The sequence below is a fragment of the Solanum verrucosum genome, unplaced genomic scaffold (genome assembly GCF_900185275.1).
Source record: "Solanum verrucosum unplaced genomic scaffold, falcon-dt-bn FXZP01000012.1, whole genome shotgun sequence".
NCBI classification, from domain to species: domain Eukaryota; kingdom Viridiplantae; phylum Streptophyta; class Magnoliopsida; order Solanales; family Solanaceae; genus Solanum; species Solanum verrucosum.
Window position 1 is genome coordinate 234,066 of NW_026020063.1, and position 17,371 is coordinate 251,436.

General features: G+C 36.4%; 2 protein-coding genes across 2 annotated transcripts; both read left to right on the forward strand.

Moving 5' to 3' along the window:
* The first annotated feature begins 1,998 nt into the window (after window positions 1-1,998).
* On the forward strand, window positions 1,999-6,585 carry LOC125823510 (serine/threonine-protein kinase STY13-like). Its single transcript, XM_049502891.1, has 6 exons — window positions 1,999-2,471; window positions 4,667-4,788; window positions 5,351-5,547; window positions 5,631-5,805; window positions 5,905-6,039; window positions 6,136-6,585. The coding sequence occupies exons 1-6, from the start codon at window positions 2,195-2,197 to the stop codon at window positions 6,334-6,336; spliced, it is 1,107 nt and encodes a 368-aa protein (XP_049358848.1). The 5' UTR covers window positions 1,999-2,194; the 3' UTR covers window positions 6,337-6,585.
* Window positions 6,586-14,173: 7,588 nt separating this feature from the next.
* LOC125823460 (uncharacterized) lies at window positions 14,174-16,885 on the forward strand. Its single transcript, XM_049502840.1, has one exon. It carries the CDS (start codon window positions 14,174-14,176, stop codon window positions 16,883-16,885), a length of 2,712 nt encoding a protein of 903 aa, XP_049358797.1.
* The last annotated feature ends 486 nt before the right edge of the window (window positions 16,886-17,371 follow it).

Here is a 17,371-nt window from a genome sequence, read left to right on the forward strand (position 1 = left end):
GATTTGTATAAATATTATGGGTTCTTTGTACATGAATATCACAACTAACTTGAGTTATCTCCTCTATCAGGTGAGATAAATTAATTTAAAAATTATAATCTCAGAGCGCACCAAACGATTCCTAAGATATTTTTTTTATTTGTTATATAATTAATAAAATAGCGTCGAAGCAACTGTTTAGTAGCTTTATTTTTAAAGTAATCCTCCCCTTCTTTTTAATTTTATATATGATTTTTCTGTGAATGTAAAAAGTTTTGGTTGATTTTCTTTAAAAGAAATTTGGATAAGGTATTCCATCTTATAATAAATGATCTAAAAGCATAATTGGCTTTTCAATACTGGTAAGGTCAAGGTGATAATTAAAGTTTCATTATTTTTCTCTACGTTTTTTTAAAATATCAATATCCAAAAGACAAGATAATTCATGTAAAACAAATAAGTTTGGCTAACTAAGATGTGTGCACTATTTAAGATACATAATATTTCTTTTCTTCAACAAATTATTACTATTTACTTTTATTATATAAACTGGAACCATTTTTTACACTATTGGTGTAACATGTCACTTATCTTATATATATATATATATAGGTAAAGAGGATTGTTCATGAAAGGGTAAAGTCTTTAAGTTGGTTTAATTTTTCTTTTATTTCTTTAGATTCTTTGTGGAGATGTTCTAGTCTTTTATTAATCTCTTCAACTGTACTATTGTTATTTATGTTATTATTATTTGCTATAATCCTTTGTAATTTTGTATTTATATCTAATTGTTGCATTTTTAAGAAATCGAAATTAATTTCTATTTTTTCTAATAATTTTTTGTTGATTTTGCAGTCTTTCTAAAGTTTCCATTGACTTTAGTATTCTATCGTCTTTTAACTGAGTGTGTTCTGCTAAATTTATTATTAGGTTTGTAATAGTGTTTAAGTGATTATTATCGCTATGTAAAATGTGGTGTCCTTCTGTAAAGTTATTATTGAACCATGCTTTAGCCTTCTATATTTCTTTTCAGAAATTATTTCTAAGTCTAAATATTATAAATTCTTAGTACTTCCTATTGTAGTATTTTAAAGCAAGATACCAAGTTTTTTCTTTTCTATCGTATTGTTTTTGTTGGATGTAATGGTCAATTCTAGACCCTATTCTTGGTAATTGTAAATCTATTTGTCTAATTTTTTGGTTTATTGAATTTATTTCTACAGATGATAATAAGCTTGGATATAACTGTCGTTGTTCTAAATATAGTTGTCTTTGTTCTATTAGAAAGTCGTATATACTTGAATAATTTTCTTTTATTTTCAAAAGATACCAGTGATATTCTTGGTCAATTATTATTTGTCTTTCGTAAGGTCAATACTTTCTTTTGTCTATTCTGGTTGGCATATATTTAAAATATTAAATGCTTTTATCAAATGTTCTACTGGTCTCATACAAGATTGTAACATAAGCTTTCTCTCTCTATATATATATAACATAAGCTCTCTCTCTTTCTCTCTATATATATACTTGATGCAAAAGTTTGGACAAATTCGGGTCCAATATATATTATTTTACTTGTTTTAATTTTGTAATTTTATTGTCAATTATTTTTATAATATTTTAAATTTACTTTTAAATAATATATGTGGCACATGTGATATTTTGAAAATCCTAATTTACAAGCGGTCACAATAAATCTAAAATGACTAAATTATTTCGAACGTAGTGAATATTTTTGGAAAGTACGCACGTTGACCGAGACATGAATTCTAAAAAGAAATATAATATCGTGATTAATTAATTATTTTTTAATATTATTCTATCGATGAGTGTTGGATTTTCTGAGTGTAATCCCTTCCATTTTTTATAGGTAAATAAATATCCCAAAATTTTTATTTTTTAAAAAAAGGTGCAGCATTGACATAATATAAATAAATAAAAAAGAGCAAAAAACATCTGGTTAACATTATTTATGAAAAAAGAAATTATGTAAAAAGAAAAAAAAAAACAGAACACAAATAGTAGTTTTGGAGCTTGTAAATCTGCAGCAACAGTGACAGTTGTGTACTCACAGCCATGGCGGTTGCCCCAAATTCGAAGTAGAGCCATTTTTTCTGTGCTTTTACTGATCCTTTGGACCTTTTTTTCTCCATCATATGATAGGGGAAATCAAGAAAGGATAAGAATTTGTGTTTCAAAATCAAGAAATCGAGTGATGGAGGGAAGTGGAGAAGTGGGTTTTGTGAGAGCAGATCGTATAGATCTGAAGAGTTTAGACGAACAATTACAGAGGCATCTGAGCCGAGCATGGACTATGGAGAAACAAAAGAGTAACAAAGGAGAAGGAGGAGGAGAAAATTACAAGGATAGAGAGATCCCCATTAAACATGCTTGGGAAATTGACCCATCTAAACTAATCATCAAAACTGTCATTGCTCGGGGAACCTTCGGTACTGTTCATCGTGGTATCTATGATGGCCAAGATGTAGCTGGTAATTTTTCTTACTTTCATGAATTGCCACCGATCTTTGTTTGAGTAATATTAAATTTACCCTCCACTGGATAATTTTGAATCATTGTCAAAACTGGAAACCTAAATCTGTGTATATTGACACATGGAATCTAAGTGCTTACTGTTTGGTGTTAGCTTTGTCTGACATAGAATTTTGACGGAAAGAAACAGAAAATGTTTTATGTTGTCAAGTATAGATGTATAGAACTATTGGATGAATGGAGATCTTGTTTTGAATATGAAAGACTTGCTCCACTTGTGAGTATGTGATGTAAAACAAGTCCAGATTCTATTTGTAATGGCTGTAGTACCAACATGTTGGCTTGTATGAATCCACCATGAGTCAAGAAACCAGATCCCCATGACTATATTAACAATAATAAGAACAGTAAACCTTAGAGTAAGGAGCAGGGATGCTTTATGTGGAAACCTCCTTGCTCAAGGAAGGAGAAAACCACGACTTGTCACATAGGATTTCACAACAACTTCCACACTAACTTCAAGCAACTTGTGAATACAGATTCCGGTAATCACAAAGGATTAAACTCTTAACCATATACCTTGTAACACCTCTATTACAAGTCTCTGAACAATAGCCCTATCGCCCATCTAAGTTTCTCAGGCTTGGGCGCGAGTGTTTGATACGGGTGCGGATTCAAAGGTCAAATCCTTCATGATCTAATTTTTAAGATTCGGTGATATGGATCCATATATGGATAAGGGTGCAGGGATTCACCTAAAAATAATCAAAATATGTAAAAATAGAGTTATAAAACCTAAATTATGAGATATTATGAGGAGAACTTAGGAGAATCTTGGAATGAGATTAAAGAAAAAGGAGTGACATAGAAATTTCTATATAAAAGGTAGTCCATTTTCTTCAATTTCACCTTAGCTTTTGTATTGATTACAGAAATCATAAAAATAATCCGGACTTTTCCCATCGATTTTGGTCAAAGTACCCAAAATCGATTGACCAAATTGGACACGGACCCCATACACACACCCATGTTGTGTCGACACGGGTGCGGCACCAAAAGTGAAGAGTCCAAGCAACTTAGTTGGCCACTATATTAACTACCTCTAGGTAACATAGACTTCAATCAAATACACCACAACTAACTCTAGCCATGAACTCGACTTCACAATGAATACAACTGAAATGATCTATGTTCCTTTATAGCATAGGAATAAATCTTACAATGTTTGACCACAATATACTAAACTCAAATGACAAAGTGAGACTTTTTGCCTGATCACTCGATCAGTCCCTTGCTGTTCGTTAGAGCGTAATGCTTTCTTGAGAGGATGACTTTTGCTTTGAATATTCTTGATTGCAAAAACTAGGTTGTTTCTTGTCAAAGTGCCCAATATAAGATGGACAAAAACAACCTAGTTGTAAGCCATTGGTTGAACTCTTTGCACCTCTGCTGTCGTGTCCACCTACCATAGGTGTGGCAGCTTTACAGTTGCACTCCATTGACACCTGGATGACTCTTACTTGAGGGATCAGGTCGCTCTACCAGATTTCATAGTTTGTTAATTCATCAAAACATTAGAATATAACACAACATGTTACTAATATTAATAAAACCTTACCTTATTAAAAAAGTAGGAAGGACTTGTTTGATGTACATACCATAATGCTACTGTAGCTGACAGCTTTGTATCTGTTGTCTGTTTTCAAGGGGCATCACCACTTTATTTCCTTATGGATAAGGTGTTAGAAAATGAATGGGCTAACAGGTTTGAGACAATGTAAAGATTTCTGCAATGCTCAATTTTTGCAGGACGACTCTTGGAAATTATGCAGAAACATTGTTCCCTGATTGTTGTGAATGAATGAAATATTGATCTTGAATTATTTTTATTTGCATAAGTTGTTGATCATTAATTCATTTTCAACTGCAATTTAGCCTAGTGGCAAAAGAAGAAAAGTTGAACCAAATCAGAAATTGAAATCTAAAAGTTTTAATTGTAGAGCACAAACTTTCTTAAGTTTTATGCTGTCAATGTGAGCCTATTCTAGACAAAACTTTAAACTGTCAATTTGTCAAGTCATGCCTGAGTATCCACAATCCATTTTCATGTTATACTTTAAAGTGCAGAACTCAGGAGAAGCATCATAATTTCTTGTTTAGCTACTCAACAGCTTTTCTCTTGCCTTAACCTCAGTGAAGCTTCTTGATTGGGGAGAAGAAGGCCAGAGATCTCAGGCTGAGGTTTCTTCAGTCAGAACAGCTTTTTCACAAGAAGTTTCCGTTTGGCACAGACTTGATCATCCTAATGTCACAAAAGTAAGATACTTATTTCACCAACACAATGGGTCTTTACTCTCTTTGTCAATCTTCCTTCTTCTTCGTGGTAATATATACTACATTGAAAAAACAGCTTTTGTCATCCTGCCGCCACAAAATAGAAAATGGATGCAAATTTCTGTAAATGATGGTGTTATATATGTTTGAAATTGCTTTCGTAAGTTCTACCTATTACCAAAATAATATAAAATTAAAACTAATTACAAAAAGCTTTGGGTTCAGTAGTAATCCAAATTACTCTTTGAATTCATTGCTCCATATCTAACTGAAATATGAAGGAGGTTTATTGATTCTTGAATTGGTCACAACATTATGAAGTTTAAGTAAAAATTAATTTCCATAGCAAATCACAACATTTTGTCCAAGTGGGCTGTTTTCTGAATAATTTTGTATTTAGTTTTGACATAGATGTGTTAAAGTGGCATGGGATCTTTAATTTGATGCTTTGAAAATCTTTATCTGGAGCTCTTAAGTGTTCGGCTTGCAAGAATATTAAAAATCTGGGATGATTAGACATTTCTAATGGCTAATCCTTTTGCAGTTTATAGGAGCTGCAATGGGCACACAGGATCTTAACATACAGACTGAGAATGGTTTCATTGGCATTCCACGAAATCTTTGTTGTGTAGTGGTTGAATACCTTCCTGGGGGTACTCTCAAATCATTTCTCATCAAGAACCATAGGAGGAAATTGGTCTTCAAAGTTGTGGTCCAACTGGCGCTGGATCTAGCACGGGGGTGAAATTTCATAATGCTTACTCTTTTTTCATATTTGTTAACAGCATGTGTTTGACACTTCCATGTTCAAAATCCATTCTTAGGTTAAGCTATCTTCATTCTGAGAAGATCGTCCATAGGGATGTCAAAACAGAGAACATGCTTCTTGACAGGAATCGTACTCTAAAAATAGCTGATTTTGGTGTTGCTCGTGTTGAAGCTTCAAATCCTAATGATATGACTGGTGAGACTGGAACCCTAGGTTACATGGCACCTGAGGTATGTGCTTGACTTATGAAACTCACATGCGTCATACTTAAATATATGTTGTCTCCTCTCATTAACTTTCCTTCTACTTATCTTTATCATGGTGTACAGGTTCTTAATGGCAACCCCTATAACCGGAAGTGTGATGTATATAGCTTTGGCATATGCCTCTGGGAGATATATTGCTGTGACATGCCATATCCAGATCTGAGCTTCTCAGAAGTGACAACAGCTGTTGTCCGACAGGTAGAAATATATATACTGAAATAAAGTGAATACACGTCTTTGTTCGTTGAAGAGCAAAAAATGTTTGAAAGTCACAACTCTACTACGAATTTGCAGAATTTGAGGCCAGAGATACCTCGTTGTTGCCCTAGTTCTTTGGGAAATGTAATGAAGCGGTGTTGGGATGCTAGCCCTGACAAACGACCAGAAATGGACGAAGTGGTAACCTTGTTGGAAACAATTGACACTTCAAAGGGGGGTGGGATGATCAAAGATCAACGAAAGGGATGCCTATTCTTCAGGAAACGAGGTCCTTGAGAAGAGAATCTCCAGATAGAAATGGCTCGCAGATTAGAACTGTGGATCTGGATTTATTGAGGAGAAAATAATGAAAAAACAAGGAGCATAGTTTTATTAGAAGATTTAAGATGTCAAGTTTTTAGGAATTGGAAGTTAAAGTTGGTTAGGTAAAAGAAGCTCAGATATATACATGCATTCATTCATCAGCTAATGCATGTACAGCTCTGTACCTTTTCATCTTTGAAATCAATTGTCTTTTAAACACAATTGACCGGTTGGTCCTAGTTTGAGCAAGCTCCAACCTACGCAAGGTAGAACATCTAGCAGCGGTGGATCCAAGATTTAGACTTGATGATTTCAATGTTTAATGTTTTACTAGCACTTAACACATTATACTTTTAAATTTGTGTTTGGAATGTAATATTTGTTGAATTTTAGTGGTTCTTTTTACGTACATATTTACGTTTCGTGTTGAAAATACTGAGTTCAAGTGAATCCGTTGTTCAAAAGTTCCGTCTTCCACTAAGGTCTAGTAATTGAAAAGCAGGAGTTAGTTCGCATGCACTCTGTAGAACTCATGTATTTATGATAGAACTTCCACACCTTTCTTTTTTTTTAAAAAATAGGAGACTAAATCTTCTTGCATATGAAGAGAAGAGAGTGTGATGTAAAAGATCATTGAACCATAATATTTATTTATCTTTCTTAATAAGAAGCTTGGATGGTCACTTTTAACTTTTGGGTGATTGGTCACCAACTCACCATAATCTTGTTTTGACATATAGAAATCTTTTAATATATCTAGTTAGTTTTCATAGTCATTATTCCCAGGAATATAATTTATAGTACCTATTAAAAGACATGGAAGATGTATGCTTTTAGAAAGAAAAAATAATAATTGAAAATCAATATATAATTATTGAGTTCTCAGGCAAATTTTTTTTTCTTGTTCTTTAATTTGTTTATTTTTTCTTTTTATTATTCGTCACTAATCGAATTTAATAAGGTCTTGTCTTGAGTATGAATATTTGATATATATTATGGAACAAATAGTCAAATTTATATTTTCTAATAACTGATTATATCATTTTATTTTAGCAGTTTCGTAATTTTTTTTAATCTTTTTTTTTTTTTGCTCTCGTGATTCTTCATTAACTGCTAGAAAGTGTCAGATTTGAGTTGTGAACTCGTGATAAGTCGTAGGATCCGAAAATTAGAATCAAAGTGAAAAAGAAAAACACACATATAAGTTGGTTGTTATGTTGTCCTTAGAGATTCGATCACATTGTTGGTTAATTTCACCTATTGAAGTTGCTAACAAAGCTGAGATAAATTTTTCATATGTTATGACTTTGTCTAAGGGTGTCAAATGGGTGGATTGGATTGAAATTAGGGCAAAGGACATAAATCACATACTTTTAAGGTAAAATTATCATTTGTCCCTTATAAGTTTATAATTACAGAAATCCCTCAAACGGATACAATATTATAAGCGCTGAAACATTAATCTGATGCGCGAGATACATTAATCGTTAAGTAAGATACATTATATTTTATACATGATACACTAATTTGATGTACATTTTATACATGATACACTAATCTGATGCGCGAGATACACTAATCTGATGTGCAAGATACACTAATCTGATGTGCAAGATACACTAATCTGATGTGCGAGATACATTAATCTGATGCGCGAAAATGAGGAATTTTGGGGATTTGTAAAACTAATAGGGGATAATGGTAATAAGAGAACTTAAAGGTGGGATTTCTGTCATTTTTCCTTGAAATTAAAGATATTAAAATAGGTTGAAATAAAAATCGGGTTGGGTCCTGATCTGCCCAAGTTTACTTTGGGCTCAAATAAGCTAAAAACGGGTTGAGTCTTGACCCGTTCAATTTGACCCGCTTATTATCAATAATTTTATGTGAAATTAAGCTCACGTCCCATAAAAGCAAAATAATTACAAATAAATACCCTTTTTCCAGTTTATACCTCAAAACTAACGATATTGGGGAAGGATCTCCTCTGCAATTACAATCTCTTCCCAAATTCTCTTGTTCTCCTTCTTCATAAATTCTTCTTCTTCTTCGGTTTTCCTTTCCTAGTACCCCTTCTTCCCCACTTTTCCTTCTTCTCCACTTCTCATTCTTCCCTGATTTTTCTTCTTCTCCAATTCAAATCAACACTCGATTCCCTCCTTCTATATAAATTTTGAATTAGAAAATGAAAAGCTACATAATGCAATCTGCGTTCACTTATTTGTAATTTACTAATGTAGAAAACTTAGTAAACAACTTTCATGAATTAAGTTCATTTTTAAGAATTTATTTTTTTGCTCTCGTGGAACATGAAAAACGTCTTTGTTAGTACTACTCTTGAGGACTTAGGTGCTAATGGGCAATTGTCAACTACCCAACAAATGATGGAGTAAGTTACCTCTTGAATAGTTATTTCAATTACGACACAAGGTCAGGACTCACCATGGACATTCTGAAGTAGATATTTAACCTTTAGCAACACAGCATGATCAGCCTCTTTATTTGTTGTATCAAGCACGCACACATTGAGGAATAATCATACATTTAGGGGAAATTTCACATATACTATATATACTATGATGATATCATAAAGGTTTTCTAAGTCATTTGATGGTATATGAATGATATACTATCACAGTATATTCATATATTATCATGATATTGAAATAGTATTGTAGACACATAAATTGTATTGGATCAAATTCATACAAAATTTGAATTAAGTCCATGTTCATTTGGGTTGAATGATTAATTTGGGCTTTACAAATAAATAAGTCCATCTTATTAAATTCAAGTTCAAGGTCCATTTCACCTTGAAGCCCAAACTCATGCCACGTGTCACGGTGACTAGGCATCCAAGACCAACAAGGTGACGCCACGTGTCCAAATGAGGTGGTAGTCTCAGTCAAATGCAAGAACCAATCACAACATGCCAAGTGTCAAAATGACATCCTTTGGCTAATCATATGCAACCTTGTCCACCCCCTACAACTATAAATAGGGGATGTACATGACATTCTAAGGGGATGAAGAAAGCTCTTCAACAAGCATTCTGCAATTGGAGGAAGCTACACCATCAACTACATAGCTTTTCGAAGGAGTCATCAACGGAGTTCTTCCCGGAGATCGACTTGAAACGACAAAGCGCTTTTTGACGTTCCCGGAGATCGACAACATCTCAAGGAGGTCTACATCATCCAATATTTCAAGAAATACGCTACTGAAGGCCCTCGAATCTTGGAGAATCTTAGGAGAGAGAATCAAGAGAATAACAAAATTGTACTCACAACGATTCATCAATAAAAATAACATTTTTCTTTTATTTATTTTGCTTGCAGTCGATTTTCAACGCATAAGGAAATTTGTTGCGAACAAATTTGGCACGCCCAGTGGGACCGATTCTGCTTTTCATCTCTTTCTCTTGCAAATCAGAAACTACAAAGGCAACTACTGCAATGGCCTTCAGAAAAAGTAGCGAATTTTCATACAAGGACTCTACTGATGTCGTATCTGCTGATCTCAGTCATGTTGGCCCGATTACTCGGCGTAAGTTCAAGAACAGTGGGCTAGATGGATCTGAATACTTCACTTCTTTAGAGGCGATGAAAAATAACAACTCTCATACGATAGTCGTAAGTGCAACACCTAGGGGCAATCTTGCGTCTGTGTTCTTTGAAGAATTTTCTCAAATTGGCTCCAACTTTGGTGAATCTGAAGATTCAATGGATGCTCCAACTTCAATGAATGTCAATGCTTTGATGGCTGACTCAACTGACATGGACAAGAAGTTTGCGATGATGGAGCAAACCATTGAGGCCTTGAAGAAATCCGTTGATGACAAAAATCTTCATATTGCTCAACTTATGAACAAGTTGGAGGCCTTCACACCTGGAGAGTCAAGTCATGTCCCCACTTGTCCATCTGGTTTTGATCAACAAAACAAGGACGTTGAGGAATCTCTATCAAAGTCAAAATTTCAAAATGAGAAACAATCTGCTTCAGTTGCTGCACTATCTGTCCAACAGTTGCAAGACATGATAACAAACACTATCAGGGCTCAATATGGCAGAACACCACAAAGTTCCTTATATTACTCCAAGCCATATACCAGACGAATTGATTGTCTATCAATGCTAACAAACTATCAACCACCAAAGCTACAACAATTTGATGGCAAGGGGAACCCAAGGCAACATATCGCTCACTTTGTTGAAACTTGTAGCAATGCTGGAACACATGGTGACCTTTTGGTAAAACAGTTTGTTCGTTCGCTGAAAGGGAATGCATTCGACTGGTATATCGACCTGGAACACGAGTCTATTGATAGTTGGGAGCAGCTCGAGAAGGAATTCCTCAATCGTTTCTACAGTACTCGCCGAACTGTAAGCTTGATAGAGTTGACCGGTACTAAGCAAGGAAAGGATGAGCCTGTGGTGGATTACATCAATCGTTGGAGATCGTTGAGTCTGGACTGCAAAGATCGTCTTTCTGAAATATCTGTTGTGGGAATGTGCATTCAGGGTATTCATTGGGGACTTCTATACATACTACAAGGAATCAAACCGCGAACTTTTGAGGAACTTGCTACACGAGCGCATGACATGGAGTTGAGCATCGCAAGTCATGGGAAGGCATCTCCTTTTGCTGATCTGACAAAGGAAAAGAAAGAGTTCAAGAAAGGTATGACCTCAAAGATCCAGACTAAGGAATCTATGGCGGTGAAAGCAACTTTTGTAAAAGTCACCACCAAGAGTAAACTAAAAGAGGAGGAAGCCCCAAGTCAATATCCAAAGGAGGAGAGGTGACGCCCGACCTTGAAGGAGTTAGAGGCAAAGGTCTACCCATTTCCAGATTCAGATTTACCTATGATTCTTGATGAATTACTAGCTAAGAAAGTTATTGATTTTCCTAAATCAAAGAGGCCTGAAGAAATCAATAAGGTTGGTGATCCTAGATACTGCAAGTTCTATCGTGTCCTTAGCCACCCGACGAGAAAATGTTTTATCTTGAAGGAGAAAATCATGATGTTAGTAAGTGAAGGAAAAATCATCATTGACCATGATGAAACAACGGAGGCAAATCATGCTAGTGTAGCACCAAATCAAAAGAAGTGCTCAAGGTCCACTTTCTTGTAATTTGGAAGTTTAACGCCTATTGAAGTTGATTTTCCAAGGAAAACTCTTGAGGGTTCACTAGAGATAGACAACCACAAAGAAAATGAAGCTGATGGTTGGACTTTGGTTACTCATAAGAAGCGGAGACATCAAGCAGTCTTTAGGATACGACTTTCTAAGACAAGAGCAATAATGAGTGATGTGAATCAACTGCAACCATCAAAAAACGTCAAGCCTTGTACTAGCCAAAAGATCAATGGTTCTTCATCGTAGAAGGTTCGAAGGCCCATTACATTGGATGAATTCTTTCCTGAAAAAATTCTTTTGTGGTAGTCAAATTGGTGCAACACATGTTATTTCCAGCACAGACGAAACAAAGAGAAGCAAATGTGAGCGTATTCTAACAATAACACAAGAACATCAAACAGATGAAAAAGTTACCCCATGTTGTGCTATAATTGCCTTCACAGATGATGACTTGTTGTTAGGGTCTAAGCTACATAATAGGCCCTTGTTTGTTGTAGGGTCTATTCGAGAGCAACATCTCAATCGCATACTAATCGATGGTGGTTCGGCAGTCAATATCATGCCAAAAGTTGTTCTGAAAATACTTGGGATCTCTATTGATGAATTGTCCAAAAGTAACCTAACAATCTAAGGTTTCAATCAAGGAGGACAATGATCCATAGGAAAGATTCGCGTAGGACTGTCCATTGGCGACGTGAAATCAAACACTTTGATTCATATCATAGATGCCAAAACATCATACAACTTGTTGTTGGGACGTCCTTGGGTTCATGAAAATGGAGTGGTGCCATCTACTTTGCATCAATGCATGAAGTATATGAAAGATGGTGAAGTAGTCAAAATTGATGCAGACATCAATCCTTTCACTGAGACGGAGTCATATTTTGCAGATGCAAAATTCAATTTAGATTCTAGAAAATCAAATATGGAGAAAGATGCAGCAGCCGACTCGATCTATCTCGAAGATAGTAAAGTTCAATGGGCCGCTATCAAGATATCTAAGAAGAGAACGGAAAAGGTTTCCATTAATCTTTCACCATCTAAAGGAGACATGCAGGCCAATGTTGATGATGAGCAACCAATTTTTTGTTATATTCCACGTGAACGTCGAAAAAAGGGACAACCACTGCTACAGGAATGTACTCAACAAGTTCACCCACCGAGGAAAGAATTGAGTCACACAACATTCCAAGATTTGAAGGAGAAAATGACTGTCCCAGTTGCACAAGTCTCATCTTTCACTTTGGAGCCTTCCAAAGGAAATACCCAAGTTGGTCAGATAAAAGGGAACTTTGATCAAAAGGTCTTCACATTATTTGAAAAATCAGGTTACAACTTCTCAAATCCAGCAAAGTTAGGAGAACTCATGGAGGAAGTCACCGGTGAAAAGATACATAGGCTTACAAAGTCTCAAACGCGGTTGAGAGAAAAAGGATATTATGTCGCCACTCCTAAGTTTGGGTTAGGATTCAGCTTGCCGGAGCCTCTTCGGATTTCATCTAAGAAGGGGAAAGAAATAACTTCATCTCACTATATCTCTATAGAGAAGACGAAGGAATCTAAGGAGGGTAAAACACCACAACGGGCTTCGGTGTTTGAACGCATTGGAATTGACACCATGTGTCTCTGCATTTGAAAGATTGAGCTGCAAGGATGAAAGAGGATCCTCTAAGCAAGTGGACGAATATGCCACCACCTCAAAGACTTCTGTATTTCTTCGCTTGGGAACCAAAAGAAAGTCATTATCCGAACGAAGGTTGCTGGAGCATGAAAATCAAGATTCTTGTGATATAACTGATGACAAAGAGATTTATAGTGTTTTCCCATCACGTATGAAGAGAAAGAATGTATTGTCAATCACCACCGATGGTTTTTTGAGGGTGAAAAGAAGCACAATTGTTGTCACCAATCAATTTCATGAAGAAACTAATAAGGAGGAAGATGAAACCGTCACAGTGGAAAGTCAGATGGAAGATTCAAACTTGACAGAATCATCCTATCACATAATAATGGAAGAAGGTCCAGACATTGATGATACAGATGATGATGTCCAAGAGGCTCCCCCTCAACTGGAGGATGGCGTACAATCAATCGTAGACGACCTCAAGGAACTAAATCTAGGCACCCTAGAAGAGCCGCGTCCAATCTTCATTAGTGCACTTCTTACACCAGAAGAAGAAAGGAAATATTTCAAGTTATTGGTTGAGTTCAAAGACGTTTTTGCTTGGTCGTACAGAGAAATGCCGGGCCTTAGTCCCAGGATAGCTATTCATCATTTGGGGATAAAAAAGTGAACACGTCCTATAAAATAGTCACAACGAGTGTTTCGTCCTGAGTTGGTAACACAAATTAAAACGGAGGTCAACAAGCTCATCGAAGGCGGATTTATTCGAGAAGTGAAGTACCCATTGTGGATCTCAAATATTGTACCTGTTAAGAAGAAGAATGGTCAAATACGTGTCTGCGTTGATTTTTGAGATTTGAACAAGGCATGTCCAAAAGATGACTTCCCTCTGCCAATCATTGAGCTCATGGTTGATGCTACAATCGGGCATAAAGCTATGTCATTTATGGATGGATCTTCTGGATATAATCAAATCAGAATGTCTCCAAAAGATGAAGAATACACTGCCTTCTGAACTCCAAAAGGAATTTATTGTTACAAAGTGATGCCCCTTGGTCTAAAGAATGCTGGAGCCACCTATCAACGTGCAATGCAAAACATATTTGATGACATGCTTCATAAGAGGGTGGAATGTTACGTCGATGACTTGGTGGTAAAGACGAAGCAAATGGAGCACCATCTTGAAGACCTTCGAATTGTTTTTGAAAGGTTAAGGAAATTTGACTTGAAGATGAATCCACTCAAATGCGCATTTGGGGTTACCTCAGGAAAGTTTCTTGGCTTCATCGTTCATCACCGTGGAATTGAAGTTGATCCCGCAAAGATTGATGCCATCCAAAAAATGCCTGAGCCAAAAAACTTGAGAGACCTGTGTAGTCTACAAGGAAATTTGGCATTCATTCAGAGATTCATTTCTAACCTGGTTGGACGATGTCAACCTTTCAACCATTTAATGAAGAAAGATGCTCCTTTCCACTGGGACCAATCATGTCGAAATGCCTTTGAAAGCATCAAGAGATACTTGGTGAATTCGCCTATATTGAGGGCACCAACTCTTGGAAAGCCATTGATACTGTACATTGCATCGCAAGAGCGATCACTTGGGGCACTTCTTGCTCAAGAGAATGAAGCTAAGAAGGAACAAGCATTGTACTATCTGAGTCAGACCTTGATAGGAGTTGGGTTGAATTATACTCCCATTGAGAAGATGTGCTTATCATTGCTTTATGCGATAAGAAAATTGAGGCATTATTTTAAAGCGTACACTATCAAGCTAATTTCTCGGGCTGATCCTGTAAAGTTAGTAATGACTCGACCAGTTCTCTCAGGACGTCTAGCAAGATGGTCTATATTGTTTAATCAATATGAGATCATTTACACACCTCAAAAGGCTGTGAAGGGGCAAGCACTTGCTAATTTCCTTGTTGATCACCCTCTTTCGGGAAAATGGGAAACTTCAGCTGAGTTCCCTGATGAAGATGCATTTCTTACTGAAAAGTTGCCAACATGGACAATGTTCTTTGATGGATCTGCACATCGAGATGGTGCAGGGGCGGGAGTCGTGTTGATATCTCCAGAACAACTAATCTTACCATTTTCATTTGTTCTAGGTGAAACCTGTTCCAACAACGCCGCAGAGTACCAAGCTTTGATTGTGGGCCTTGAAATGGCATTAGATATGAAGATTCCTCAATTGGATGTCTACGGTGACTCTCAATTGATCATTAATCAACTCTCGGGGAGTTACGAGGTAAAAAATGAAGATCTTTTGTCATATCACCAATATGCTACTTTCTTACTTGAAAGGTTTGATCAAGTGTTCTTAAATCACGTCCCAAGAGAAGAAAATCGCATGGCAGATGCTTTGGCTAACTTGGCTACAACAATGTCACTCGGAGAAAATGAGACAACAAAGGTGAGTGTATGTCATCGATGGGTTATTCCTGGTCGTCTTGATCTTCAAATCGATGAAAGCCATCATACATCAGTTCGAGTGGTTGAAGAAGAAGATTGGAGAAAACCACTGGTTGAGTATCTTGAACATGGAAGACTGCCTGAGGATCCACGAGTTAGAGCAGACATTAAGACAAGAGCACCACGATTCATCTTTCACGATGGGATACTATTTCGTCGTTCTTTTGAGGGACTATTCTTGCGGTGTCTTGACAAAGAAAAAGCTCAACAAACAATGGATGAGGCACATTCTGGCACATGTGGAGCACACCAATCAGGGCCTAAACTTCATTTTCGCATCAAGAGGATGGGCTACTATTGGCCAACAATAGTGATGGACTGCTTAGGGCATGCAAAAAAGTGTCAAGCGTGTCAATTCCATGCTAATTACATCCATCAATCTCCAGAGGCTTTGCATCCGACTGTAGCCTCATGGCCCTTCGATGCATGGGGACTTAATGTTGTTGGACCTCTTCCAAAGTCATCAAAAGGACAAATGTATATCTTGGTTGCCACTGACTATTTCTCTAGATGGGCTGAAGTTGTACCATTAAAAGAGGTAAAGAAGGAAAATGTTGTTGATTTTATCAAATCAAACATAATTTTTAGATATGGCATACCAAGATGTATAGTTACTGATAATGGAACACCCTTCAACAATAAACTCATGAGTAGCTTGTGCGAGAAGTTCAGTTTTAAGAAACAAAAGTCTTCAATGTACAATGCACCTGCCAATGGTCTTGCTGAAGCTTTTAACAAGACATTTGGTAACCTGTTGAACAAAGTAGTTGGAAAGAATAAAAGAGACTGGCATGAGAGAATTGGTGCAGCTTTGTGGGCATATCGTACAACCTTTAGAACAGCTACGCAAGCGACTCTGTTTTCATTAGTGTATGGCATAGAAGCAGTCCTTCCATTGGAGAAGCAAATTCCATCATTGCGAATAGCAATCCAAGAGGGACTCACAACTGAAAGTAATGCTCAACTTCGTCTAGCAGAGTTGGAGGCATTGGATGAAAAGAGATTGGAAGCACAACAAAGGTTGGAGTGTTATCAAGCTCGACTTGCAAGAGCATTCAACAAGAAGGTGAGACCTCAATCATTTCAAGTGGGAGAGTTGGTCTTAGCAGTCCGGAGACCCATAATCCTCAACAAACGCATCGGTGACAAATTTACATCGAAATGGGATGGGCCGTATGTTGTGAAGGAAGCATACTCAAGAGGCGCTTATAAAATTGTAGACCAAGATGGTGTAAGAGTTGGTCCAATCAACGCTAAGTTTCTGAAGCAATACTTCCCATAAAGGTTGACTACGCTCCTTAAGGTATGAGCATAAACTGCATGTTACTCCTGGCCCGCAAGAGTTTAAACTGTGTACGGCCCAAAATAAAAATAAAATAATAATAATAATAATAATAAAACTCATCATCCTGAACTACGATATGACTTGATCCTCTTCACCGAGGTACGTAGGCGCTTGGAGTAATCACTCTAAGCTCAGTCAAATGAGTAAAAATAAAAAAAAAAGTTTGGTGGCCTTGCGTGATTATCACACTAGCTCTTTAAATTTTTGTAGCTAGCACATGAGTTCAAATGCATCACAAATGAGCAAAGGAGAAGATTTTTGGAGCCTACTTCCCAACGTGAAAATTGGCTCGTGATTCAGATATTTCTTCGCTAACTTGTGAATTTTCTTCACGGCCACTCAAAGCTGAAAAATATATATATTATATTTTGGAGTTGATCTGAGCATTTCAAATGCCTATTAGTGGGAATTCATAAAGATCTT

Excerpts from the sequence above, each read along its gene's own strand:
- LOC125823510 (XM_049502891.1), top strand. The coding sequence starts at position 2,195 with ATGGAGGGAAGTGGAGAAGTGGGTTTTGTGAGAGCAGATCGTATAGAT. Across the intron at positions 5,806-5,904 it reads TAGGTTACATGGCACCTGAG|GTTCTTAATGGCAACCCCTA; the intron begins GTATGTGCTTGA and ends CATGGTGTACAG. Across the intron at positions 6,040-6,135 it reads CAACAGCTGTTGTCCGACAG|AATTTGAGGCCAGAGATACC; the intron begins GTAGAAATATAT and ends ACGAATTTGCAG.
- LOC125823460 (XM_049502840.1), top strand. The coding sequence starts at position 14,174 with ATGCCCCTTGGTCTAAAGAATGCTGGAGCCACCTATCAACGTGCAATG.